Source organism: Harpia harpyja, chromosome 19 (assembly GCF_026419915.1).
Source record: "Harpia harpyja isolate bHarHar1 chromosome 19, bHarHar1 primary haplotype, whole genome shotgun sequence".
NCBI classification, from domain to species: Eukaryota; Metazoa; Chordata; class Aves; order Accipitriformes; family Accipitridae; genus Harpia; species Harpia harpyja.
The window spans coordinates 19,885,449-19,910,657 of NC_068958.1; the positions used below are offsets into that span (position 1 = coordinate 19,885,449).

Genomic DNA, 25,209 nt, shown 5'->3' on the forward strand with positions numbered 1-25,209 from the left:
GGGGGTGCGCCCCCATTCACAGCATCCCCACACACCACCCACCCCAGTTCTACCAGTATCAGAGCACTAAAACAGCACAGTCAATAGCAGCTCGGTGCTGGGGTCCTGTAGGCAGCTGCACCCCCAGACCACCTCGACGGGCACCTGATTGCTCGTGGGGGTCCTGACTCAGCCCCGGCGCTCCTGATGTCGTGTGTTAAATAATAACGCCCGCGGCCAGCGCTTGGCCTTGGATGAGGCACGGCTTCACGGCCAGGAACGTGCAGGGTCTCCGGGAGGGTTCAGAGCACACGCAAGGGGGCTGCCCTGCACGCAGGACAACAGGGAGGCCACGAGGAGAGTTAGGCTGGGCTGCAGATTTTACAGTTGCAATTTTTACAATTGCAATCACTCTGCAATTACAATCCCACCCGTGCCGCTACGGCACGGAGCTGTCGGACATCAGCCACGGGTTTGGAAGGGTGGCAGGGGCTGCCGGCTCCTCGGCCGTGATATGTGGGTGCTCCTGCTCTGCTCCAGCGCCGAGTCACCGAGCCGTGCCTCTGCAGTCCTGCCCTTTCTGCGGGGATGCTGTCGGCCGCACGCCGGTCACGCCGCGGTGCTTTGGCAGCAGGGAAGCCCGTCGGGCAGGCGTCCTGCCCGTCACACGTGCCGTTGTCGCAGGTGCACGCTTGCCCGTGGGGAACCTCGTGGCGTTTCCAGGGCGGTGGCTTCGGTGGAGCGACGGCTGGTCCCACCTCGGAAAGGCCGGAGTGACCCATCTGTCGAGTCTTGAGTCCCTGTGCCCGGCTGGTCTCCTAACGAGGACTTTGCCCATTAATCTTTCCACCGTGTAGAGGGATGGTGGAGCGTGGAGAGCGCAGGCAGCAGCCGCTTTGCAGGTTGGGCTGGGAGCTGGCAGCAGGGAAGGGGGGGGGGGGCCACCCACCACCCCACCACCACCCGGTGGTACAAAGTCCATAGCGGCAAACGGGTCAAGATAAAGCTGTGGAGACCAACCTCCCGCTAAAACCAAACAGCAGATTAACTTCCCCAGCACCGATCCGAGACCTTAAAGGGTCCCTGGGGAATTGCAGCGCTGGTTCGACAGCACCGCTGAGACCCCTGCGCAGGGATGAGGAGAGCAGCAGCCTGCGGAGATGCTCGCCCGCCCCTTCTCCTTTTCCTCCTGCTTCTCTCCCTGCCCAGGTGATTTTGCAGAGATGTAAACCACCAGTGAGCACTGCAATAACCCATGCACCAACACCACCCTGCACAGCCTCTCCCAGCAGTGCCACCAGCTTGCCATGGAGCCTGGCCACCTCCTCTGACAAATTGCCATCACTACAGACTTAGACTGCAGTCCTGAACCTGGTCCTAAAGACCTGCATAACGCACGAGCTGCCTGCACCCCTCGGGGCTCCCAACAGAGCCCCGAAATAGGACCCAGCTCCTGGGCAGCGTGGTGCTCGGAGCATGTGGGTGGCAGAGGTCTGGTCCAGTCCCTGCAGACATGGGGTTTTTTGGGGGGATGCTGTGTCTGTTCCCATCCCCAAAGTCCCATCAGCAGACAGGAAAATCTTAGGGCATGTGACAAATACACAAAAATACACCAAAGACGCTCTGCCCTGCGTCAGGGACTCTGCTAAATTTTACCCTGACTCGTGCCTGAGTGCAATTGTTGCAGCCGAAGCAGGTCTAAATGGCTTTTAGGAGACTCAGGTGTTCAGGGCTTGCGAAAACTAGGACATCCTGACTTGCCTCTGGCTAACTCCTTTGTGAGAACCCAGCCAAAGTTTCTCCACCTCTAAATTGGGGTGTAATGACACTTCCCCTCTTTCATGAAGCTTCAACTCTTTCTGATCTAGGCAGGAAAATAAATCACCGCGCGGATCATAAAAGTCATCAAAACGGCAACCTAGGGTGAACTGAGCCGCAGATGGAGGGAAGGGCGCGGACGCTCGGAAAATGAGAGGTAGTGAGAAAAACAGATGTCATCTAGAGCTCTTTCCCCTGTAGGGTTAATGTACACCCCCCCCTCCGCCATCCTTTGCTCTTCCCCTCCCTGCCTGCCGCTGTGATTCCCTGCCATTGGCTGTCTCTGTAGGTTTAGGCTAAAAAGCCTGTAATTAGGACCCCGGCTGACACAGCTCCAGCTTCCTGGGCAGGCAGATTTAAAAAAAAAAAAAAAAAAAAAAGAGAGAGAGAGGAAAAAAAAAAAAATTGTTTCCCTGACTGAGCTTGGATGTTTTCCTTTCGCTTTGCAAAGTTTTCCCTGCTCAGCCTCCATTCCCTCGCCTCCTCCGGAGCGGGGCGGGACGGCGGCGGCCGGAGCGGGGCTGGAGCGGTCGGTGGAGCCCGGAGCGACGGAGTCCCGGTACCGGGCTGCGGGGAAAGGGCAGGTAGGTCAGGCTGGAAAGGTTTCCCGGGATCGGTTCTCTGAACTACGTGTTGAGAAGGGGCTTGGGAGACCGGGGGGGGGCAGTGGGAGAGTCCCCGACCGGGGGGAAGGGGAGGTGGGCGAGGGGAGCGGGTGGGTTTTTTGGCTGTTCTTCTCTGGGACAAATAAATGAGGGGGAGGCAAATGGTATCGCTGCCCCCGCAGTCTTTGTTTTTTGGGAAAACGTTCCCCGAGAGCGGGAGACGGCGTCTGCTCCGTCGTGCCGGATTCTGCCATCCCGGGCTGTGCGGCCACCTTCCACGTCCCGGAGCAGGCAGGTGCGCAGGCATGGGGCTGGCAGGGCTGCCCGGCTCCCTTGGATGATGAGGGTCTCTGGGAAGGGGTGTTGGGTCCCCCATCCCTCCTCCACCCGGGATTCAGCGGGAATGGGATGTTTTGGGATTGGCAACGGAGTTTTTCGCCAGAGGCGGCTGGGCCCCATCGCACACCGACACGCCGGGGTGAAATCCGGTGGCCACGGGGCAGAGGTGGGGTGGTGGGTCTCAGTTCGTACCCACGGGTGTACAAATGGGTGAGTCACGGTGGGTTAATGGGTTATTGCTCCCCGCTGAGCCGGGGCAGCTGGCCGTGCCTGCGCTCTTACGATGGGGGAAAACACACTAAAAAAAAGCCCTTTGCAGCATGGCACATCCCCTGGCGAGCAAACAGACCATGGCGTTGGCCACGGTCCCCTCCAGTGACGTGGAGGACGTGGTGCCGTATGGTGGAGCGTGATGCTGAGACCCCCTTATCATCTGGGGGGCTGCGCTGACCCTGTCCCTCCACACTGCTGGCCCATGAGACTGCTGTGCCCAGCCAGCAGCACCCAAGCGTTGCTCCACCTCGTGCCATCACGGGTCCCAAAGCCACCGCAGGCTCCTTCGTGAGACAGGCTCCCGCTCTGGCAGCCTGGCTTGGGCTGCATTGCAGGACTAGCTGCTCCGGCTCGCCTTGCCAGACCTCAGCTTATCTCACCCCAGAAGAGATGCATCTTTATTGGTCTGTATCTTTATTTCCACGTACCTTCATTGCAGCTGTGTTGACAGGAACTCAAGCGAAAACAGGTTATCCTGTGGGTGAGGTGGTGAATACAGAGCTATGCCTCTGTAAGCTGCCAGTGCTTTTGGGTGCTTGAAAGGGGATCCGGTCTTTTAGGTGATGGTGAGCTGTTGTGTTTCCTCGGGGTTGTGGAGCTGGGGAGTGTTTGGTGCTTCTGAAAAATAGGCTAGAGGGGTCTGAAAGTGAGTCTTCTAAGAGGGAGAGGTGACTATAAAACGAAAGGCTGTGGCAGAGATGCAGATCAGCCCCCGGCCGTGCTGGGAGCAGGGAGCCTGTGCTGAATGCGAATGGGTCGGGGTGGCTGCACTGCAAGTTAATGTGTGACCTTGGCAGGAGAGGGCTGGGAGCCCGCACACCCTCCCACAGCCAGCTGGAGACAGGGGCTGCTCCCAGGGAGCCAAATAAGATTAATATTCCCATGAATTTTTGCCTCCTGTACCCAGGGAGCTGCGACTGCTTCGCAAAGTGCTCTAGCTACTGCGTGGAAGGTGCTCAGAGCAGGAAGGGGAATCCTGCGAGAATCCACTGAGCCCGGAGGTGCCAGCACCAGGGCTGGAGCCTGGACAGCCCTTTGCAGCCATGCTAACACCGAAAGGCCACGAGTAGGCAGGGGAGCACAGCGGGGACGTTGCCCATCCTTTGGAGAGCACAAGGGAGCTGAGCAATGGCAGTCTGGAGGAGCTCCCACAGGCAGGACGGGAGGCTTTTAAAGCAAAGGCAAATGACAGCCAGTGGCACTCATCCTGCCCGACTGGTCCCTCGCACGTCCCTTCTGGGGGGACGAACATCCAGCGCTCGGGTCTGTGCTGGCAGGGAGGAGCGGCTCCCCAAAGCACCCTCCTGCCTCAAAAACAGGGACAGGAGAGCCTGGACCAGGCGTCAGGGGGAGATGGCAGGGGCAGGCAGGGAGCATCCCTGTATCCCTTTTGCAGGCCAGCGGGGAAGAGCAATAGCAGGACTGCCTGGAGGTGGTGAGGAGGGCAGGCAGAAAGAGGGGACAGGGAGAGGGAGCAGAGGAGACGGACCTGTTGGGGCTGCCTGGCTCCTTAGCATAGAAGGTGCATACCACTGTCACTGTCTGGGGCTAATTACAGGGACTTGTCTACAGCCCAGACGGCTGCCAGCCGGTGTAATCACATCAAACCGGGCTGGGCTGGGCTCTCCAGTTCAGCCCCATGGATTCATAGCAGCCAGGAACCCTGCCCTCTCTGCTCTCCCCCAGCATCAACCCACTGGGCTCCCTGCTGCCAGCCCTGGGACGAGGTGCCCTGTGCACCCTGCTACGGGACTGGGGCCACGCAGGCACCACCAGCTCTGCTGAGTCTGCGGACCATCGCAGGGGTCTAATTACAGCAAAGCCCCAACAGATTAGACAAATGCAGCTTGGAGGCTTAATAAGCCAAGCACAGCCTGGGACTGCCATTCGCCTCCCATGGGGAGGGAAAAGCAGAGACATGTGTCACCCAAACAAGGCAGGAGCAGAGCTGGGGCCGGACGCTGAGCCCACGGAGATCCCCATTCAGCATCCCCAGGGACACACACAATCCTCCTGCACAGCTGTAGAGCTGAGACTGTTTACTGTCCCAACGCCAGCGGTGGTACAGCGGTCCTTCACCAAGTCGGCAAGGCGAGGGCTCTCTTTGGGCTGCAAATACACAGAGTTGAGTCAGATTATTTCATCCCTATCCCTTCCAGAGCTGAGCACAGCTTTGAACGGCACCATTCAACCAGCCCTGCAGTCTTTCTGGGCTAATCCCAGGGCTGGCAGACCCCAAACCCCAGGAAAGAGTAAGCAGCCCTTTTGTTTTATCCCGCTGATTAGCCCATCTGCAGTGTTAATCATTGACCCGGGTGCATGGCAGGGAAACCTGAGCTGCCCGGGCTGATCCCACCCGCTCCCAGCTCCAGAGCTGGCCACCTTTGGGTGCAACATCCCAGCACCCCAAGATGGTACATAGGAAGGGGCAGCTGTGGTGGGGGGAGCTCACTGGGAACAGGGGCTGAGCTGGGAGTGTTGAAGCTGTTTAGTAGGAGCAGTGGGGATGCGACTGGTGGTGCTGGCCAGGATGACCCCGTGACAGTAGGGGCGGGGGGGATAAACCAGATGTGCAGAAATACCATCCCAGTGCAGAGGAGTTCACTGGTCCCCATGGTGGCAGTGATGCAGGAGGACCTAGGTGCGTGGCCTGGGGCTTACCACCTCTCAACCCTTAGCCTGAGCCCGTGCGAAGCCGCTTGCTGTATAAAACACTTTCCAGAGCAGTTGATCAATCCGTGGTGGGCATTGCACGGGATGAATCCAGGGGTGCCCTGGGGCTGTTTGGTCACAGGACTGGGACTTGTCCCCAGAGCAGCGGCTCAGCTCCATCCCACCCACATCCCACCCTCGCTCCCCACGCCGGGGCAGGAAGCACGGGCAGAGGGCATCGGGCTCTGGGCCAGCGTCCAGGGAGCCCCAGGAGCCACCTCATCGCCACCTCGTCTTTGTTTTGGAAAGCCAAGCCAGGAAGGAAGCGAGCGGTGAAAAGCGCCGCGTGGGGAGGAGGGGACGGGACCGGATGGGTTTCCACTGCGTAACCATTAGCCAGGCGAGGTGGTGGCGGCTGGGCGAGCCGGCTGCCCGGGCAGGAACAGCCACTCAGGGCAGAACAATAGCAGCCCAAGGGGAATAAATTATTTTCCACTGAATTGGGCTAGACCTCGGTCTCCTCCCTCTGCCCCGCTCAGGGACGGGCCACTAGACCAGGGATTAGCCGTACGAGCAAAGGACTGGTGGCAGCCAGGGAAAATCTCCTAATGTGGGTGAGCGAACGGCTGGTGCCATTTCCCAAAACCTCTTCCAGCTTGAGCACGGACACCTGGGGTCTTCCCTGCCTGGCTTCAACCCATCGCTGTCCTGTCAGCGCCTCCTGCTCAGCAGACAAAGCCCCAGCCCTGCCAAGCACCCTTGCCCTCGGTGTGGGTTTGCTTATAACCCCTGCAGAGAAAGGAGAAGCCCCCAAAAGCCCTTGGACTTCTGCAGTGGTTCAGCCAAGGGTCTCGATGTTGTGGTTGTGCTGAGCATCGTCCCAGCTGGACCTGCCCCGGGGTCCCTCCCCGGGACGAGGGGCTGCTCGTCCTGCTGCCACGTGGAGACAGGTCCGCGCTGGGCAGGCAGGATGATACGTGTCCCAGCGATGGATCCCTGCTCCCTGCCTCGATGAGGATCTCACCAGCTCTGACCCTCTCTCCCCAGCTCATGTCCCTGCCGAGCCCTGCATGGCCCCAGCGAGATGAGCCTCCCCCCTGCGGCACTGCCACCGGCCTCCCGCCAGCCTCGTCCGACAGCGACTCCGGCTGTGCCCTGGAAGAGTACCTGGAGCCCCCCGCGGACCCCGCACCCCCCGAGGTGGGCAGCACCCTGGCTCTCCCCCTGGGCTCCCTTTGCTCCCCAGTCTCCCCCAGCCCTGCAGGTGCCAGCCACGGGTGGTGCCAGCAGCGGAGCACCCCCAGCCCCAGCATAAAACACACGTTTTAGCAACCTCGAGCACCGCAGCTTGATCCCCCTAAAAATCTGCTTGTGTTTCTCTGTCCCGCGCGACATCCCAAGGTCCCGCTGCGCTTCGGCACCTGCTCGCCGCAGCCTGCCTCTCCCGCCGACAAGATCCAGCTCCGTGCCAGAGCCCTCCTGCAGCAGCTGCCTCCTCAGGACTGCGATGTAAGACACACATTTCTTGGGTGCTGCCCACCCTGGGGCTTCACCCACCGTGCATCCCCTCACCTCCGCCTCCCCGTGCAGGAGCGGTACTGCCCCGACCTCGCAGAGGAGGAGAGGAAGCAGCTACGAGCGTTCAGCGCCCGACGGAGACGGGAGGCACTGGGGCAGGGGCTGGCATGTCCCGTGCCGGGTCCCTGCCATGGCTGTCCCTGCAAGAAGGTGAGGCAGCACCCATTTCCCAGGGGGGACCCATCCCCAAAAGCCAGCCTGGCCCCCAACCCCGCATCCCTCTGCCTTGCAGTGTGGCAGGAGGCTGAACAAAGGGGACCCAGGGATTTCAGCATCTCGGCTGGGGAACCAGTTTTGGCACCCGTCCTGCTTCTCCTGCCACTTCTGCCACCAGCCCCTGGTGGACCTCATCTACTTCCAGCAGGACGGGAGGATCTACTGCGGCCGGCACCACGCCGAGCTCTTCCGACCCCGCTGCGCCTCCTGCGACCAGGTGGGTGCTGGGCAGGGGAGAGGCTTTTACCTCCCTTTTGCTGTTGTTAAAAGCTCCTGAGCTTGGCCAGGGGCTGCAAACGCAGCAAGAGCCACTGGTGGACGTGAGGAAAGGTTCCTTCCTGAGCCTCGCAGAGAGCCCCGTGCCCGCGCCGAGGCACGGCGCTCCCTCCTCTCTCCTTGGCACAGCAAAGCATCCTCCGGGCTACGAGTTGGCTAGTGGGGTGCTTAGAGGATTACTTGGTTCCCCCCCCCCGCAGCTGATCTTCATGGAGGAGTGCATCGAGGCGGAGGGCCGGCGCTGGCACCTGGACCACTTCTGCTGCCTGGAATGCGACGTGCCCCTGTGCGGGCAGCGCTACGTGATGAAGAGCGGCCGGCCCTGCTGCCGCGGCTGCTTCGAGAGCCTCTTCGCCGAACCGTGCCAGGCCTGCGGGGACCCCATCGGTACAGTCTCCCCCATCCCTCCCCTCAACCCTAGGCAGGGTGCAGCGGGGCTTTCTCTGCCCAGGCAGGCGGGACGTGGGCTGGGAGGGTTGCAGAGCCAGAGCCCCGCGGCTCGGCTCGGTGCGGTGCGGAGGATGGTTTTTGGCACACGGCTGAGGGAAGAGCCTCCCTCTCACCGGCGGTTGCCCCTCAGGTGCCGACAGCGAGGAGGCCACCCACCAAGGGCTCCACTGGCATGCCCGAGCCGCCTGCTTCTGCTGCAGCCTCTGCCGAAAGCCGCTGCGTGGGCAACCCCTCACCTCCCGCCGCGGCCGGCTCTTCTGCTCCGAGACCTGCAGCCTGGGGCGGGATGCATCTTCCACTACCTCCGACTCTTCCGACTCGGCTTTTGCATCGGCTCCGTCCCCCGATTCGACGCCCCTCTCCCGAACCAGCCCTGCCGGCAGGACCACGCCGGGGACGGGCAGCACCTCGGTGGCCGGGGGCTGCAGGCAGCGGGTGGAAGGGGCAGGTAGGGATCCTAGTGCTCCGTTTGCTACGTGGCAGGAGGGGAGTAGGAGCAAAACCAGGCTCTGCTTAGCCCCTGGGTACTTTATGGGGTACGTCGCACAGGCGCAGCCCAACGCAGGGCTGAAGCCGCGGCGATGAGCCCCCAGCCCACCTCCCGCAGGAGGGCGAGCACTGGCAGCTGGGGTTTGCTCGCTTTGCTGCACCCCGAGGCAGCCCTCGCTGCAAAAAGGGCAGGCTCAGCCTTCCCCTTCCTCACCCATCCTTGCTTTCCTTCTTCCAGAGGCTTGTTTGGATCAGGCCCCTGTACATCCTGCATTCAGGAGCCTGGAGGACCACGGAGCAGCTGCTAAGGAGCGGAGCAGGGATGCTGTGCACGCAGCGATGATGGGGTCACCAGCGGGCCACCCCTCTGCCCCCCAGCCCAGTGCAGACGGTCCTAATGAGCCTGGAGCCTTGGGCTACCTGGTTTCGGGGGGCTCTGAGCCCCGAACACCCGCAGGCAATGGAAACCCACGCTTCCGAGCGGGCACATCCCCTGCTCGACACAGCCCACGGCCAGAGGACATCGACCTGCAGGACATCACGGAGGAGGACGACTCCTGGTGTCCCACCTGCTCTTCATCTTCGGACTCAGACTCGGAGGAAGAGGGTTTCTTCTTCGGGAAGCCCATCCCCAAGCCCGGGATGAGTTCCCTGGGCAGGGAGCCCCTGGGGAGGGCCGGGAGCAGGACGGCAAAGCCACGGGGCAGCAGCAAGCACTGCAGTGTGTCCTAGCAGCAGGGACTGGGGGGTCCTCGACCAGCAACGCCGTCCTGCCAGCCCCTGCCACGGTCTCAACACGTTCCAAGCGCGTTTTGGACACAGCCCAAGGCTGGTGGGGAGAAGCCGCTGGGATCCTTCCCCCCCGGCGGCTGCTGGCAAAGCACAGCCTGCAATTCCTGCCAGCCTCTCCCACAATTAGGAACAGGTAAAGCAGGTAGGGAGCAGAGAGCCAGCAACCTGCACCAGGGCTCCCATCTCAGACAAGGCGGCAGCCCTGGAGAGCAGCCGCACGCAGGGGAGGGTGGCTGGGTGCTTAAGACAAGGGCAGCTGCCTGCATCGTCAGGGTTGGATCCTTCCCTGGGACACCTCCTTGGAGGATGAGCACCGCTGCCAGATGCTCTCCATCCCTGGTGACACCGTATGCTGCTGCCACCATGGGGAGGGGACCGGGGGGGCAGCTCTGCTGCTGCTGCTGACGATGCTCCAATAAAGTTTGGCTGAAATCTGAACACAGGAGAGCTACCATATGTCTGTCCCATTCCTCCCCGTCCCAGGGTCATTGCGGCCAGAGGAGCGTGAGACCCAGGGGCGGCCGCTGCCCTCTGCCACAGCCGGGGGGGTCCCCCACGGTGGGTTCACTGCGGGACCCCTCCCTCACCAGCCCCAGGAGAGCGGGACCAGAACAACAGCAGAGCAAGGGGTGCATACATCACAGCTGGTTTATTTTTAGATTTAAAACCAAGAACAAACCCCAGGGTTTCGAGGTACATCCCTGTGAACCAGGAATGGAGCGAGGAGCCGGGGAGCTCCCCACATCCGCTGTCCCTCCCATCACCCTCTAGCAAAACCAGCTCCCCCTTTTGCTGCACAAACTGGTCTGGGCAGGGCTAAAACTAAGCAGCCCCCTCCTCCTCCATTCCCAAGAGAGATGGCGAGACTGTGCCAACGTGTCCGTATCGCCTCGACCCGAGGGCTTGGCCCCATCACGAGCACCCCGCTGCACGGGCACAGCCCCCCCCATCACCCCCTCTAACCGGTGAGAGGGGGTGTCCGTCCGCTCACCCCGGCCCCCCCCTCAGCGGCTGAGGGTGGCCGAGTCATAGCTGTCGATGAAATCCTCCAGCTCCTGGAGGTGATGGATCCGGCCCTGGCGGAGGTTGGCTCTCAGCGCCAGCCCCAGCGCCGCCTCCATGGAGGGCTCCTTCTGCAGCAGCATCGTGGCCACCACCGCGATGGTCAGGCTGAACTGCTGGTACGACTGCAGGGGAGCGGCACGGAGTCAGCACGGGGCACCCCAAAACCTCCCCGCCAGCAGCATGCAGTCCTCCCCCAGGGATATCTTTTCCCTCGGTGCTGGTCCATGAACCCCCCCACCAGTATCTGAGCCCCTGCAAACCCCTTCTTGCCCACAAGCACCTTCCCCTGCAACCACTGCCACCAGGAGGGGTTTCTCTCCCGTGACCCCAAAAATGCCAAATTCACGTCCCCCATCACCCGGCATCGCTTCTCCCCCCCGGTTCAAAGGGTCCTCGGGTGAGCCCCCCCACCCTGCAGCTGGTCCCAGACTTCCATGCGCCTCAGCCAGGGGCCACCGGGACTCACCAGCTCGATCTCCTCCTTCCTGGCGAGGACGGCGGCGGAGCGGAGGTCCGTGCTGGCCGGGGAGGGTGTCGGGAGCGTGGAGCAGAGCTGGTGCTGGCTGTCGGCAGCCTGGGTGGTGGAAAAGGCAAGGAAGGGTCAGACGCTTTGAAGGGGAGAGGGACTGGGCAAGGTTGGGGCCAAACTGGGGCTGCCAGTACCGATTACTAGCCAAGGACTGGTCACCTTGTGGGGGGACTCGCCGGGACCTTGGCTCCCTGGGGTGCTGGTTTGCCACCCTTCCCTTGGGTGCAAGAGCTGCCCCCAGCTCCCCCCTCTGCCCCAGCCCCGGCAGCATTGCCGCCGAGAGCCGCGATAGCAGATTTCTCTTCCCCATTAGGCAGTAATTAAGCTGCTCTGCAATGCTCTCATTTCCTTCGTTAAAGCTTGAGTCCCGGGGTCGTTCACGCTCCAGCACGCTCTCAAGCCTCTAGTTATTTTTTTGGCCTTTCTCCCAGCTGTCTCCCATTTATCGGCATCTCCGGCACAGCTGGCACCAGGGCTGACACGGGCTCTGCCTCCAGACAAAGCAGCACTTTAACTCCAGCCCGTAATCCTGCAAACGGGGAGGCCAGAGCGGTCCCACTTGGCTGTTCCTGGGCTACGGCAGTATCCCTCAAGCCCACGGCACCTGTCCCACGTCGGGACCCGGGGATGCCTCAGGGCGAGCGTGGGGGAGCAGAGGCACCCCGACCCCGTACCAGTTCCGTCTCACCGGACCCAGGATGGTGCTGGGTCCCTGGTGAGGTCTCTGGCACAGCACAGATATCGGAGCAAGCCTGGCTGGGCTGTGCGTCAGGCTCCACGGTAGCTCCCGGCAGGACCTGCGAGTTGTCGGATGGCTGAAGGACACCGAGAAGCTGTGGGAGAGAAAGCGGCTGGGGGAGGAAGGCAGCTGCCAGCACATCCCCTGCCCGCAGCAGTGGCCGCGATGGGCTCTCACCCCGGGGCGGGGGGACACGCTGCGGAGCTGCCCACCGCGTGCCGAGACCCACCTCATCGCAGGCAGCTTCTCCCTTGGCTTCTTCAGCTCCGTTCTGCAGATGCTGCTCTCCCCCGGAGCACGGGCAGAGCTCAGCACCCGCCTCTCCAGCAGAGCCGGCCGCGGCGTGGACCTTCTCGGCAGGCTCCGGAGGGGCTGTTGGACTGTGGGGATGTGACCCACCACCTGCACCAGCCTTAGGGACACTTTGGCTGCACGGCTCTACCTGTGCAAAGCATTACAGTTGCATTGCAGAGTCCACGGCAAGGGGAAAAAGGGGCTTGCAAAGGGGACTGCAAGCTCCCACCTCGCCCTTGGTACTGCTTTTAGGTGGGAAGAGGAGATGCCTTAATTCATACCTCAAGTTGCTCCCCCGTCCCAGCAGGGCTCTTCTCCGACGGGGCTGGCTCTGTTTCCAAAGCTGTTTCCACTTGGCTGTGGCTGCCTGCAGGTTTCTGCCTGGCTCCTGGCTCGACCTGGGGACATGCAATGACGTGAGGCCAGGACACGTGTCTGTCCCGGGAAGACGAGCCGGGGGACGGGACGGACGGGGTGCTAAAACCCAAAGGAAACCACAGGGCTTTGCAGCCTGGGAGAAGAGTCAGAAAAACTTCCGTGCCTGACAAAGAGACAGCAAGATGAAGAGCAAAAGGGCTGGATGAGAGAGAGAAGGAAGACGTTACACTGGCTGAAGAGACCCCCCGAGCCAGGCACCTCTAGGGGTGCGAGCATCCCTGCCTTTCCCCAGGAGAGTGGTGCTCTCCTACCGACGCCGCTTCTGCTGCCTGCTCCGGCTCTGCAGCCTCTGTCGCAGCCCGGGGATCAGTGGCCGGGCTCTTCTGAGGGCTGCTGGCCGGGCTGGGGGGCTCCGGGACCTTCTTGCTCGCTGCCGGCGGGCCCTGGGGGAAACCACGCTGGTTAGGGGCATGGCGGCACCGTGCAGGGCTCAGACCGTGCAAACTCGAGTCACTGCTGGGTGCTGGGGCAGGGGGGGGTAAAAACCCACAACCTGAGCCGTCTGCTTCCTGCTCAGCACACCACCTTTGCAGGACATAAGCAGCTGGGGAGAAGCAGAGTGCTGCTGCTCTTTGACCCCTGGCTGGCTTGTCCCAGGGAGGGAATGAGAGGACTTGCAGAACGGCCGATTCCCTGCAGAGCGAGAAACACAATGGGAGCGACCCCTTGCTCTGCCCGAGATGCCGGCGAGCACCAAGGAGATGCTGGCGAGCACGAGCACAGTGGCGTGGGACCCCTTGCATCGTACAGCGTTGGCACAAACCTCTGGAGGGCCAGGAACACGGAAGGCGCTGGACCAAGGTTAACTCTCGGTGGCCACGGCGAAGGCGTCTGCTGCGTTTCCCACCCAGGCCGTGATAGCCCCAGGATGGGCAGCCATCCTGAAAGCTGCCTCGCTCTCTGCGGGAGCAAAGGCAGCCCCAGGGTGGGGGATTTAGGCTGGAAGGGGTCTCTGGTGCAACCCCCCCCACCCTGAGCAGGGCCAGCTTCAGCACTGCATCCCCCCTTGGCTGTGCACTGGAGCAAAGCGTGGTCCCGGCACCCCTGCTCACCACCCCACGGCTGCACGGTCCCCCCACCCTCAGCACGGCCACCCACCCTGGCAGGCTGGCGGGGGGCCACGGTGGGTGTTGTTCCTCGCCGGGAAATTCAGACCAGGCAAAGCAGCTGGGGCCAGACCACGGCTCCTGCGGGGAAAGGGGTGGGTTTAGACACAGAGCAGGACCGGGGATGCTGCGACTGCAGAGCAGAGAAGCTGGGCTGCCGCTGCTCCCAGTGCCGCGCAGAGAAACCTGTCCCCATGCACTGTCCTTGTCACCAGGGCAGTGAACGGCCCCTGCCTCATTTCACCCGCTCCCTGCCCTTGGTCCCACGGCCGCTGCCAGCCTCCCAGCCCACCAGCCCCTCACCCGGTGCCAGCCCTCTCCGAAGCAGTCCTCAGGTCCTTGGTTGTCTTCCCTGTCATTCCAATGGGGTGGTGGGTGACGGTCGTGGGGTGCCCATCTCCTGTCCTCCTCGTTCCCATGGAAGTCGGCAGGGCCAGGGAAGTGTCCGGGGTCCCAGGGACCGGGCTACAACGGCAAATCGTTGCCAGCGAGGATGGTGGCACACTGTGTGTAGTCATACAGCTGCCACCCCTCAGCCCATCTCCCCCCTCACCTGGTCCCAGTCCTCTCCGAAGTAGTCCTCAGGTCCTTGGTTGTCTTCTCTGTCATCCCAAGGGGGTGGCGGGGCACGGTTGTGGGCTGCCCATCTCCTGTCCTCCTCATTCCCATGGAAGTTGGCGGGGCCAGGGAAGGGTCTGGGGTCCCAGGGACCGGGCTGCAATAGCAAATTGCTGCCGGTGAGGATGGTGGCACGCTGGGGGTAGCCACACAGCTGCTCCCCCCCCGGCCCATCTCCCCCCTCACCCGGTGCCAGCCCTCTCCGAAGAATTCCTCAGGTCCTCCTCTGTCTTCTCTGTCATCCCAAGAGGGTGATGGGGGACAGTCGTGGGGTGCCCATCTGCCCTCCTCGTTCCCATGGAAGTCGGCAGGGCCAGGGAAGGGTCTGGGGTCCCATGGACCGCGCTGCAACGGCAAATGGTCGCTGGTGAGGACGGCAGCTCGCTGGGGTGTTTCGGTTTTGCTGCTGTTCCCCCTCCCCGCCACAGCCCTCGGCTCTTTCTGCCTCTCCTGCTCCTGGGGGAACCCCCAGCTTTGGCCACCCCAGACGTGTAGGTGAAACCCGACAGCACCGTCTCCCCTCGCTGCACGGCTGCTCGCCCTGGCCCCTGCCCCCTTACCGGGCACCATCCGCCCCTGCCTCTCCTGTGCTGGTGCTCCCAGGGCGGCTTGTCCCAGACGTCCTGGGGGCCGTGAGCGTGGGACGGTGGTGGTCCAGCCTGCCATGGACCGGGCTGCGGAGCGGGCACAGGAAGATGAAAGCAGGATGAGACCCTCACCTTCGCCCTTGCACTGGCTGGATGCTGAGCAGGGGCAGAGAGCCAGGAGCCCATCCACCTTTCTCCCCTGGCCGAGGTCCCAGATGATTCCTAATTCTTCCCCATACTGCAGCGATGCTCTCCTGGCTCCTCAGCATCTCGAGCGACGGAGCGGCCAGCACCCATCTTGCCCCACAAAGCTCCTCCACTCCCAACCACACTGGCAGCCCCAGCTGCGTGGCAGCAGGAAGGTTGCAAAACCACCTACCTCCCTGGAGCAGCCCAGGAATTCCCTCCTGCAGCCCACCGGCGAGAACATCTTGCCAAAAGCTCGTCCTGGCCCCGGTCCCAGTGAGGAGAAGGCCCCGGGAGGGTCAGCACCCAGCTGCAAAAAGGAGAAGCATGGGTGAGCACATCCCACAGAACGTCACTGCCGGTCAGGTGCCCCCGGCTCTGCTGAGCCCCGAGCACTGGGTCACCTCCAGAGCCACACGGCATCACCGCCAGCGAGGACCCGCAGGAGACGGGCGAGCTGGGAGCCACACGGACCCGCTCCCCGTCCCAGGAGGGGACGGGGGTCCTGGCAATGCCGGGGCTGCTCCCCTGGCGTGGGGCACCCGTGCACCCTGCCCGAAGCGGCCCCCCTTGCCCGTCCCAGCGCCCGCTTGCTCGCAGCCACGTTTCAATCGCCCTGTTGCAAACTCCACAGGTCACGGCACCCACGGCACCACCCCGCTATTGTCCCACGGGATCCTGGCCGAGCCGTTCCCCCTCCCCGGTGCCAGAGCAGGGACAAGCTGCCCGCCGGGTGCCCCCGGCCAGCCTGGCACTGCGGTGGGGTGCAAGCCCCGCTCCAGCCTGTCCCTTGCTGCTCCCATGGGACAGCCTGGCACGGACACGGTTTGGGCTCTCCGTAAGGGTGAGGGGGCTCAAACCCTGGGGATACCAAGGGGCATTGCCCAGGGAAGCCTCGGTGGCTTCCTCACTGCTGGGCTGCAGCGGCTGCGTGGGTCAGAGCTCAGGGTTTATTGCAAGGGCCACTATCCCAGGGAGCAGGGGATGCTCTGACCCAAAACCTGCCGACCCCAGCCCGGCCAGGGCACTGGGCTCCCAGAGCCACCAGTTAACACTCGCAGCCTCGACCCAGGCTGGCAGGAGTTAATGGCAGCACAGGCACCGGGCTTTGTCTCACAGATCAGCAGGGAGCACCCCAGGGCAGCACCGAGAGTAAAAGAGAGAAAATAACACTTTTGTCCCCAAATCGAGGTTTTACCTGGCAGATCAGTCCCAGGTGGCTCTGGAAAACAGCTCGCCTGCCCGGAGAGATGAAACGCCAAGGAGCTTCGGATAGAGACCCCTGCACCCCAACCCAGCTCCCTGCAGCCCCTCACCCCTGGGACTGCCGGACCCCCCTCACTCCTCCCGTTTACTGAATGCAAGCCAATATCGAGCGATTGCTGATGGCAGTCAGCTGCTAATTACCCCCCAGGGAGCCCCCCCTGAGCACTTGATTTCCCTTCCCTGAAAGCCAAGCTGCGATGCCCTCCAGCAGCCTTTCCTCCTGTCTGCAGAGCGTCTCCTTACACCGATTTCAGCTGCTGAGAATAACAGGGGAAGCACAGACGGGGACCCACAGACCCCCCCTCATTTCCCGAGGGCTGCACAGACCCCAGGCAGCACCTCTTCTCAAACCGGCCTCTGATAACCAGGGACAGCCAAATTCCTCCGGTTCTTTAAAATCCCTCAGCAAACCTGGTTTAAAGCAGAATTTGATGCAAACTCTGTGCTGCATCAGCCTCTGGGTGCAGCCCCTGTTCCTGCTCCATCCCTGCCTCTGCGGCTCCTCAATGGAAGGAGGGGGGGCCCTGCACCCCCAGGACACGGAGCACCCATGCAAGGGGGGACCCTGGACCCCCAGGGCACGGAGCACCCATGCAAGGGGGGACCCTGCATCCCCATGGCATTGAGCATCCATGCAGCCCCACATCCCCAGTGCCTGCCACCATCCAGCTCCAGCATCACCTCGATCGGCCACACGGTCCCCGAGATGCTCCCAGCCTTATGCCAGGGGATTTGGGGGAGCAGAACCCCCCGGGGCTGCAGCACAGCCTGCAGGGACGAGGAGGGGAAGGAGAAGGGTGAGAGGGTCTGCAGAGCGCGGTGACCCTGGCAGGGTCGCTGCCATCGCACCCACCTTTGCCGACGCCGGGAGGCCGAGGAGCGGCGTGCCCAGCACCCAGCACCCCGCTCCCCACACGGGCAGCCCCGCTCCCCGGGCACGGCTGGTTCCAGCACCGGGGCGGCCGGGAGGCTGCGGCTCAGTGCCAGCGGGTTCACCGAGAGCTGCTCCGGGTCGACATGCGGCTGAAGCTGCCCGTGTCCGTTCACCCTCCAGCACCGCGGAGGGGTTTGATCCCTGCTCACAGCATCGCTACCTCCCAGCAGCCCCAGGGACAGAGCCCGCTGCGGCTCAGAGGGTTTCCCGAGCCCGCTGCCGGTCCGACGTATCACCTCCTGGGGCAGCCAGGCACTGGGCACCTCTGCCAGGCACCTACAGCGTCTCCTCCTCCCTATTTCCCTGCGTTCCCATGGGGAACGGCACGCCCAGGAGTTCGTTAGCACCGGCCAGATACACCAGTACAAGGTACGGACATCTCGCGCAGCCCCGCGATGAGCTGCATCACCTTCCCGATGCTGAAGGAACATCTGCGTTGTGTCAGGGTCTGACAGCAGTGGGAGGTTTTGCTGGGGCCTGGGAATGCTTTGATAGCAAGCCGGTTCGAACTCGTCTGCCCAGCAATGCAAACTCCTGCATCGACATGGAGCACAAAGACGAGTTTGTGACCTTGCAGGAAGAAGGGAGGAGATAAGGGAAAACAGGGAGGCTCGGGGTGAGCTCACTGACGCCAAATGTTAGCAAAGGAAGAGATAAAAGGGAAAGCCCAAAGTCTGAGGTGCAGTAAAATCCTTCAAAGACAGCAAACGAGCGGTGCTGTTTGTGGGGACGGGGCAGCCCGTGGCCCATCGGAGCTGGCTGCTTCTCAACGCTGCTCCCACCGGGCAGATAACACACAGCTTTCCAGCTGGTCGGTTAATTATAGTCTCTAATAGCTATAAATCAATTAACTAAGTGGGTGGATCAATTAGCTCTTTGGGATATGGGAAAGGAATCCAGCAGCAGGGACAAACGTGGCTGCAGCCTGATGGCCAGTGTCGCAGTACGTCCCCCTCGAGAGCCGAGTGGCTCCACAACCCCACGGCTCCTCGGCTGGTGCACGTCTTCTTATCAGAGCCTGGCTTGGTGACCTGGGCGTCCCCAAATCGGAGAACTAGCTCTCAGGGAGCAGGGAAATAGGAGTAATAGGAAAGCTATGGTAATTGCTAGGAATTCTGTGTAAGGATAAGCTACTCTGCTTGCTAAAATCTTTATATAATAATAAAGGTCTCCTTATAACTACAACCCTGTGGCCAGTTCTCCTTCCACAACGGATCCTTAAAAGAACGTGCCCATCCCCGAAGCATCAGGTGACATACAGCGCACCCCAAAAAGTGCAAACCACGTCGGGTTTGGGGCTCCGCAGGGAACGCCTCTGCTCAGGCCGGGTTACTTTTAGCAGGTCTCAGTCCTCCCATCTGCTTTTTCCAGGCAGAAGAGCTCCGGCGCAGAACACAAGAGCTGGTGCAGGGCTGAGGCCCCGTCTCGGTTCACCGATCCGGTTCCAGCTCGCCCAGCAAACGCCCTGTCGCACTGGTAACCAGCCGTCACAGTGACCCCGGCTGCTCCGTCCCAAATTGTTTGCTGTGGGACCACATGGGCACGGTAATATATAATCTGCTGTCAAAGACCGTGGAAACTGAGTCAGGGACGGCCGCAATTACAGCGAGATTAGTACGAGGGCACTGAGAACGGGTGATGGATGCCCAGGTAAGCACCAGTGCAAGGTGCCCCGGCAGCAGGTACGCGTGCAAGGCTTAATGGCACTAATGAGGCGAGTTTTGCTGCCGGGACGTCCCCTCCTGATGGAAACGGGCACCTCCCGGGGAAGGCGGTGATGCCTGGGGTGGCCGAGAGCTTTTTTTCCCAAAAAGCTGCAAAGGCTGAGACGGGGGCTGCCAGGAGAAGGGGAGCGGGCTAGGGAAAGGGCAGACCCCGCTGGGGGCAGCGGGCTCACGGTGGGATGGGGGGGAGAGCGGATAGAGATCGGTGATCCAGAGTGAAAGAGCAGGAAGGAGGGAGCCGAAGGGAGGATTTGGGAACGAAGAACAGAACGAAGAAGGTTCAGGCACAGGCAAGGGGGGACAGAGGAAACGGGAGAGACGTTTTCCAGAATGCCATCGCTGCAACACCGTCCTGCCCACGGGTACCGCCGGTGCTTACTGCGGAGTGCTGTCCTTTGGGGCGCAGCAGCGGTGGCGGCTACAACCGTCCTGGCTCCGGGATCCAACACCCGCACCTGGAAAAGTCACAGTCAGACAAGAAGAGGGATACCTGCCCGCAGCCCGGCCAGGGTCACGGCCCACGCAGCGTTTCAGGCATTCCCTCGCTTTCCACCCGTTTTTCCCCGTATCTTATCTCCCCCCTCCCACCCTCCCCGCAGCACCAACAACCCCCGAGAGCGGTTGCCCTCCCCGCCGCTGTGCAAACCCGGTTCCCAGGAACCCCCAGCCCACTCGTGCGGGGGCTCAGCCCCCCGGGGAGGGGGGGGGCGCCGTGGGGGGCTTCACCTGCCTGTATGGTGGAGAGATGCACAAGGACCGGCGCTGGTTTGGATTTTTCCGAGCAAGCAGCACCCGCTAAAAACAACTCGCGAGGAGCCGAGGTGTGCAAAAACCACCCCCCCACACCCCCCCCGCGTCCTGCAAGCGTGCAAGGGGCGGATGCCGCCGCCGGGGGCTGCATTTGCCGGTGCCATCCCGCAGACAAACACACACACACACACCAGCCCCCCCCACCCCCCCCACCTTGCACGGGAAGGCACGCGCTTCGTGCAAGGCCGCCCCGCCGGGGTTGCACGTTGTTGTTGCTGTTGCACGTTGCTGTTGCACGTTGCTGTTGCACGGGGGCCCTGCACCGCGCCGCTCGCACGCGGATCCCCGGCGCGCGGGCGGCGCCCCGCGCGCGCCGCCCGCCCTCCCGCCGCGCCGCGCGCCGGAAGTGACGGTCTCGCGCGGCGGCGGGAGTGAGGTGAGGCGAGGCGAGGCGGCATGGCGGCGGCGGCGGCGGCGGGAGGAGGAGGAGCGGGGACCGCGCCGCAGGGGCTGCGCGGGTGGTTGCGGAGCGCTTACCGCTTCGCCACCGACCGGAACGATTTTCGCAGGTGGGTACTGCGTGGGCAGGGGGAGGGGGGAGGAGCGGGAGTGGGAGCCAGCGCTGCCCGTTTCTCTCTCTCAGGAACCTGCTGGTGAACCTGGGGCTTTTCGCCGCTGGAGTCTGGGTCGCCCGGAACCTGACGGATATCGACCTGATGGCCCCGCAGCCCGTCCCGTAGCGGTGGTGAGTCCTCGGGGAGCGAGCGGGGACGGGGGTGTCCGGGGGGCCGCAGGGACAAGGGGCCGCCGGCCGACCGGGAGCTGCTGCGCTTCTCTCTGAAACTTGTCTGTGGCTACCGGTGACCCACCGCTGGCGACCACGGGCGTGTGCCCGTGCTGGCAGACACCCCCCCCCACCCCCCAAAGCGTGTCAGGGCCCCCCCCGGCCCGGGAAGGGGATGTCACCGTGCGAGGTGACCAAATTAACGAGCTACACGAAGGACTAAACCACGAGCACTCGCTGGCACCAGGACTAAAGCCTAAAGCGATCTAATTTATACAGAAAGTTGCAAAGCTGTGTTAAATTGCCATACGCCAGCAGACGAGGCTAGAAACAACCTTGTCTAACTCTGCTTAATTGCTGGCCTAGGAAAGAAATAGATCCGCAAGGGAGAAGAGCTCGCCCCCCACACACACGAGGACCAGAAGAGATGCGTTTAGCCGTTACGAGTCTCCATACGTTCGCGCGAGTACGTTCTGTTCTCCTTCTCTGCAGAGCTGCTACTCGCACTTCAAAGCTGTCGTGCTTGAAGCAGTGACTAGGGGGGGAAAGTTGTAAGTGTGAGAGGGAGAGTTTATTTTCAATTTGTTCTGCAAGGCACAGCGAGAGTAGTTTTCTCAAGGATGTGAAGTCATTGTGCGTGGAATTTTCTTCTGTACCCCCATCTCGATGTTTATTAAAGTATGTAGAATAATGACATAACCCACTGGAATTTCATTTTTTTAATAAGAAACTTCAGCTTACAAAAACAAGGTGTAAAAAGAGTAAAGATTTACAAAAAATCATAAAAACATGATTTATATTTCACACCCGAAAGACAAAGGAACAAGTCCAGTCCTGGGTTGTAAGCAGGACCCATCAGCTACTTATTCAAAGGAAAAAACAAAACTGTGACAAGCCCTAGGTAAACTCTAACCACCAGAAGGTTTCCTGGGTAATGTCCGGATGGGATAAAGCTGGGACACTTACTGTAAAGGAATGATGACTGTGTGTGGGAAGAAGCCGCCATTTGGTGTTGCATAGCATTTTAGTGCCCTGGACTGAGACCACAGCTTGCCGTTACCAACTTTAAAGTCCAGCTGTGGGTGGTGAGGCTGGTCAGGGGACAGTGAAAGCACCACGCGAGGCTGACGTGGGAGCTGCAGGTCGGATTTACTCTGACGTGTTACACGACAGCTCCTCCAAGATGCTATTTGTAGAGCAGAATAACTTCCCAGCCCTGAGCATTACGGCAGTAGGACTGCAACATGGCTTCAGATTCTTTGGACAGTTACGCACGGGTTTTTAGTTTAAGACATTCTTCTGAAGTAGCGCTGCCTCCACGTTTTGTGACGGAGAACTGCCCCCTTACCTGCCCCAGAGAGAAACTCGCTCCACTACCGATACAGATTCTTAAAAATGCTGTTTTCAAAGCGGGTATTTTAACATCCTGTAAAGAAATTAAGTTCTTTTGAAGTACGGATAATCCAAGCTATGCAGAAACAGTTTCTGCAGGAAAAGGGGATTAATTTGAACATTAAGTCATTTTATAGTTAATCTTAGTTTTGATTTAGAACACACTAATCTCCTCCCGAGGCCTGGGTTCAGGCAGGGGCCAGTTCATGCAGTTAAGTACATAAGGCTGCCATAGGTGACTTATTGGATGTTGTCTTAACAAACCTCGATTAAAATAAAAGCTGCTGAACCTGCGATTAGGAGCAGCACGCTTGCACCAAGCTGCAAGACAGCTGGACAGACTGCCAGAAACATTCAGTAATTAATTGGATTCTCTTGTCACTTGCTGCTGCCTGGGAGTGTCCTTGAAGCAAAGGCAGTCTCATTCATGAGCACAGCATGGCATACATCAGCTTAAGTCATTAGTGACGTTAAGTACCAGAAACTTGAAGCAGAAACTAGAGGCTCCTCTGACTTAAAGTCCCCACAGAAACCACTGAAAAATCAGGAAACCCACCCAAGCTCCAGCCTGGCTCCTCACCCAAGAAAGCGGCGCAGCATTTCGCTCCTGTCTTCGCAAGGGCTGCCAGGGGATGTCATACCGAGGGAAAACTTGCTTGTCTTCTATCTAGCCTCTGCCAACAGCACCCTTCCAGCAACCTTAACTTGGAGCAGGATTAACTTTTTTAAAGTGCTGAAGATTAGCTTTAATTCTGCCCTTACTCAAGTCAAGAGTGAAGCTTCCAGGGCATTAGCAGAAACGGGGTCTCCCCCGCAGCGTCCTGCCCAAGCCCATCACACCTTAAGGGAGCTTGCCCGGGCAGCACTCCTCTCGGAGAAGCTGTCTGAAGTTTCTAAGCTGTGTTTAATTTTCTTTTATGGAAAGGCAGACCTGTAAAAAAAAGTTTTACTGGAAACAAACTTAACTACTTCTTCCTTCCCTGTAAACTGCTCATTAGATGTATAGAAGGCTGTGGCTTGAAGAATTTGTGACTGCTTAACCAAAGCTGAAGTTAAACAGGGAAAAAATAGGACCTCATTCTCTTTCACAGGGGCTCCAGGTTGCCAGTGGTAAGTTACTGTAGTTTACACATCTGATTGACTGATTGATAAACTAGGTGAGAAGTTGGGTTTCACATGGAAATATGTGGTTCATCTTGTAGCAGTAGGAAATAGCCTTAAGGGCCAGGCCTAGCAATGTCATTTAATAAATGTAAGGAGAGTGAAGATGACACTTGCTATGAAAATGCCATTCCTAAATCAGAGGTGTGGAGTTATGCAGCCCCAACGCTACGCTAACTGTGCAAAAGAGAAGGAGCCTCACGGGTGGTTATCCTAATTTCTCAGCTACCGATTCCGTTCAGTGGTGTACCACGAGCCTGTGGTGACATTATTCACGTGCATAGCTCTAGCCTGCCCATGCTATCATACATTCTTTAACCTTGCCTAGCCACCAACGTGGCACGGATTTGTACTAACACGGTTGTAGCAGTACAAATTATCCCCATGGTACAGATATGGTTATCTAAGGAAATAAGGCTAGCCTAAGTACTTTACACTTAACCCTGCCCACACTGAAGGGATCTGGTTGTTCCTCTTTAGCAGGAGCAACATCCAGAAGCCCCACGCTCCCCAAAAGACACGCTCACCCAGAAAGTAGCTGTAAAAGCAGGAACAGAAACAAGAGAAGGCCTTTACTACTCCAGACTCCACCAAGCCCTAGTTTGACAAGTCAGGGTGCAGCACTTCAGCATGGAAAAAAATCAAATTCACCACCTGCCACCTCTATAGGAAGTATGTTACAAAGACTAAAAGTTACAAATTGGATAAAGTCATCAACTGTATCATCTCCTTTCTCAGTTCCAGTTATGCAAAGCATTTACAGTGACACTGTGGGCTTTAAGTAGGTAGCTCCTTTATAAAACTTGAGAATTTGGGGTACTGTTCCTTAGGAACTGTAGTATCTAATGGAAAAGCACCATTCATTTTGCCAGTATGAGGCTACTGATCAGAGAAAGTTTTTGCCACAAAAACAATAGGAGGTTGCTGCTAACGAGACTGCGTTTGGATTTTATTAATGTCTCTGCCTGCAGAACATGCAATCCTCTAACATATGAGGTCCCCTTATCAGATGCTTCCTGTCTCTTCTAAACTTAGATCACAGCTTATTGCTGTGGTTGGCTTGGCTTGCTTTTTACTGGTTGTTTCCTTCATCCCAACTCCTTCCCTACCCTCAGCCTGCACAAAATCAGTAGTGCAGCAGTTCAACAAGAACCCTAAGGGTACAGCACTTTGCTCTAACTGCACTGTATTCTGTATCATGCACAAGCTTCAGAACAATAGTTAACAGTGGTTAAAGTCAATCCTGGGCCCTTTTTTTTTTTCCTCCCCCACCCCCCCACTTCCCCTTTTGGAAATGTACATTGCAAAGCTCATTTGTAAGACTTAAGAACTCTTCTGAAAGAATTTTGGCCCACCATCCTTTAAACAAGTGGAACCCATACACACGCGCACAAAATAAAAATCAGTACAACAGAAGGAATGGCCTAAAGGCATACCCCCTCAAATCAACTAAGACAAATAATCACTAGTTGGTACAGGTAACTAATGTATGTAGCTTTTGATCATTTAAACGTCTGGTTTTATAAATTTAGAAGCTTGCTAGAATGCTTCACATTCCCATCTGCAATAAACAGGTATCAATATTAATGTAATAGACACCAAAAAACCCACTGAATTGAGGTTTTATATTCCCACAGGCAATAAATTCTTAACCTAAGTCTGCCCTATCTGATCTCAAACCCGCTGAAGGGATTAGACGCACACAAAAAGGCAGTGTTCAGAGCTGGTGCTTGGATTTTACTATTTACTTTGAAGAAGGGACACTTGGCCACCCTACGCAACTGCATCTATTGCATATTAAATTTCCGCAGGCATGCTTTTGCTCACGTGTGGAAGTATTTGCTAGGCTGCTAAGGAGACCTGTGCAAACACTGCCATGACAAGGGGAACTGTATTTTTTTCTTTTCTAAACCAGCAGTTAGCATTAGGTTTGTAACAGAAGGGTATTTTTTTCTTTTCTAAACCAGCAGTTAGCATTAGGTTTGTAACAGAAGGGTATTTTTTTCTTTTCTAAACCAGCAGTTAGCATTAGGTTTGTAACAGAAGGGTATTTTTTTCTTTTCTAAACCAGCAGTTAGCATTAGGTTTGTAACAGAAGGTGCTTCCCAAAGCTACTGCTACTCTAGCAAAAACCCCACTGGAGTTTTTATTCCTTGCTCTATGCTACAT

The 25,209-nt window shown here is 59.3% G+C and overlaps 4 protein-coding genes across 13 annotated transcripts in view; 2 read left to right on the forward strand and 2 right to left on the reverse strand.

Moving 5' to 3' along the window:
• The first annotated feature begins 2,108 nt into the window (after positions 1 to 2,108).
• On the forward strand, positions 2,109 to 9,732 carry PRICKLE4 (prickle planar cell polarity protein 4). Its single transcript, XM_052815158.1, has 8 exons — positions 2,109 to 2,381; positions 6,714 to 6,866; positions 7,068 to 7,175; positions 7,257 to 7,394; positions 7,477 to 7,677; positions 7,937 to 8,123; positions 8,317 to 8,634; positions 8,914 to 9,732. Exons 2-8 carry the CDS (start codon positions 6,717 to 6,719, stop codon positions 9,405 to 9,407), a joined length of 1,596 nt encoding a protein of 531 aa, XP_052671118.1. The 5' UTR covers positions 2,109 to 2,381; positions 6,714 to 6,716; the 3' UTR covers positions 9,408 to 9,732.
• Positions 9,733 to 10,097: 365 nt separating this feature from the next.
• Positions 10,098 to 19,429, reverse strand: LOC128154463 (basic salivary proline-rich protein 2-like). 8 transcript variants are annotated; one of them, XM_052815157.1, is made up of 15 exons: positions 19,333 to 19,427; positions 15,223 to 15,339; positions 14,817 to 14,930; positions 14,443 to 14,601; positions 14,192 to 14,353; positions 13,942 to 14,103; positions 13,631 to 13,719; positions 13,296 to 13,432; positions 13,026 to 13,165; positions 12,784 to 12,915; positions 12,376 to 12,492; positions 12,030 to 12,242; positions 11,736 to 11,894; positions 10,999 to 11,106; positions 10,098 to 10,654 (listed from the first exon to the last, which is right to left on the reverse strand). In XM_052815157.1, exons 2-15 carry the CDS (start codon positions 15,271 to 15,273, stop codon positions 10,472 to 10,474), a joined length of 1,926 nt encoding a protein of 641 aa, XP_052671117.1. In that variant the 5' UTR covers positions 15,274 to 15,339; positions 19,333 to 19,427; the 3' UTR covers positions 10,098 to 10,471. The 8 variants fall into 8 exon arrangements, with proteins under 8 accessions (XP_052671117.1, XP_052671114.1, XP_052671112.1 ...); XM_052815154.1 differs by having other exon boundaries at positions 11,736 to 11,858; positions 13,296 to 13,719; positions 19,333 to 19,429; XM_052815152.1 differs by having other exon boundaries at positions 11,736 to 11,876; positions 13,296 to 13,719; positions 19,333 to 19,429.
• Positions 19,430 to 20,130: 701 nt separating this feature from the next.
• On the forward strand, positions 20,131 to 21,186 carry TOMM6 (translocase of outer mitochondrial membrane 6). Its single transcript, XM_052814231.1, has 3 exons — positions 20,131 to 20,272; positions 20,347 to 20,448; positions 20,854 to 21,186. Exons 1-2 carry the CDS (start codon positions 20,160 to 20,162, stop codon positions 20,441 to 20,443), a joined length of 210 nt encoding a protein of 69 aa, XP_052670191.1. The 5' UTR covers positions 20,131 to 20,159; the 3' UTR covers positions 20,444 to 20,448; positions 20,854 to 21,186.
• Positions 21,187 to 21,191: 5 nt separating this feature from the next.
• Positions 21,192 to 25,209, reverse strand: part of USP49 (ubiquitin specific peptidase 49) — a 39,039-nt gene continuing 35,021 nt past the window's right edge. For all 3 annotated transcript variants that reach the window (XR_008239245.1, XR_008239246.1, XR_008239244.1), the window contains one exon: positions 21,192 to 21,913. The gene's annotated coding sequence lies outside the window, so the exon portion shown is untranslated. The remainder of the gene's footprint in view (positions 21,914 to 25,209) is intronic.

Excerpts from the sequence above, each read along its gene's own strand:
- PRICKLE4 (XM_052815158.1), top strand. The coding sequence starts at position 6,717 with ATGTCCCTGCCGAGCCCTGCATGGCCCCAGCGAGATGAGCCTCCCCCC. Across the intron at positions 6,867-7,067 it reads CGGACCCCGCACCCCCCGAG|GTCCCGCTGCGCTTCGGCAC; the intron begins GTGGGCAGCACC and ends CGACATCCCAAG. Across the intron at positions 7,395-7,476 it reads ATGGCTGTCCCTGCAAGAAG|TGTGGCAGGAGGCTGAACAA; the intron begins GTGAGGCAGCAC and ends TCTGCCTTGCAG.
- LOC128154463 (XM_052815149.1), bottom strand. The coding sequence starts at position 15,273 with ATGTTCTCGCCGGTGGGCTGCAGGAGGGAATTCCTGGGCTGCTCCAGG. Across the intron at positions 12,916-13,025 it reads GCAGGAAGCAGACGGCTCAG|GGCCCGCCGGCAGCGAGCAA; the intron begins GTTGTGGGTTTT and ends GGTTTCCCCCAG. Across the intron at positions 12,243-12,375 it reads GGACGGGGGAGCAACTTGAG|GTAGAGCCGTGCAGCCAAAG; the intron begins GTATGAATTAAG and ends TGCTTTGCACAG.
- TOMM6 (XM_052814231.1), top strand. The coding sequence starts at position 20,160 with ATGGCGGCGGCGGCGGCGGCGGGAGGAGGAGGAGCGGGGACCGCGCCG. Across the intron at positions 20,273-20,346 it reads GACCGGAACGATTTTCGCAG|GAACCTGCTGGTGAACCTGG; the intron begins GTGGGTACTGCG and ends TCTCTCTCTCAG.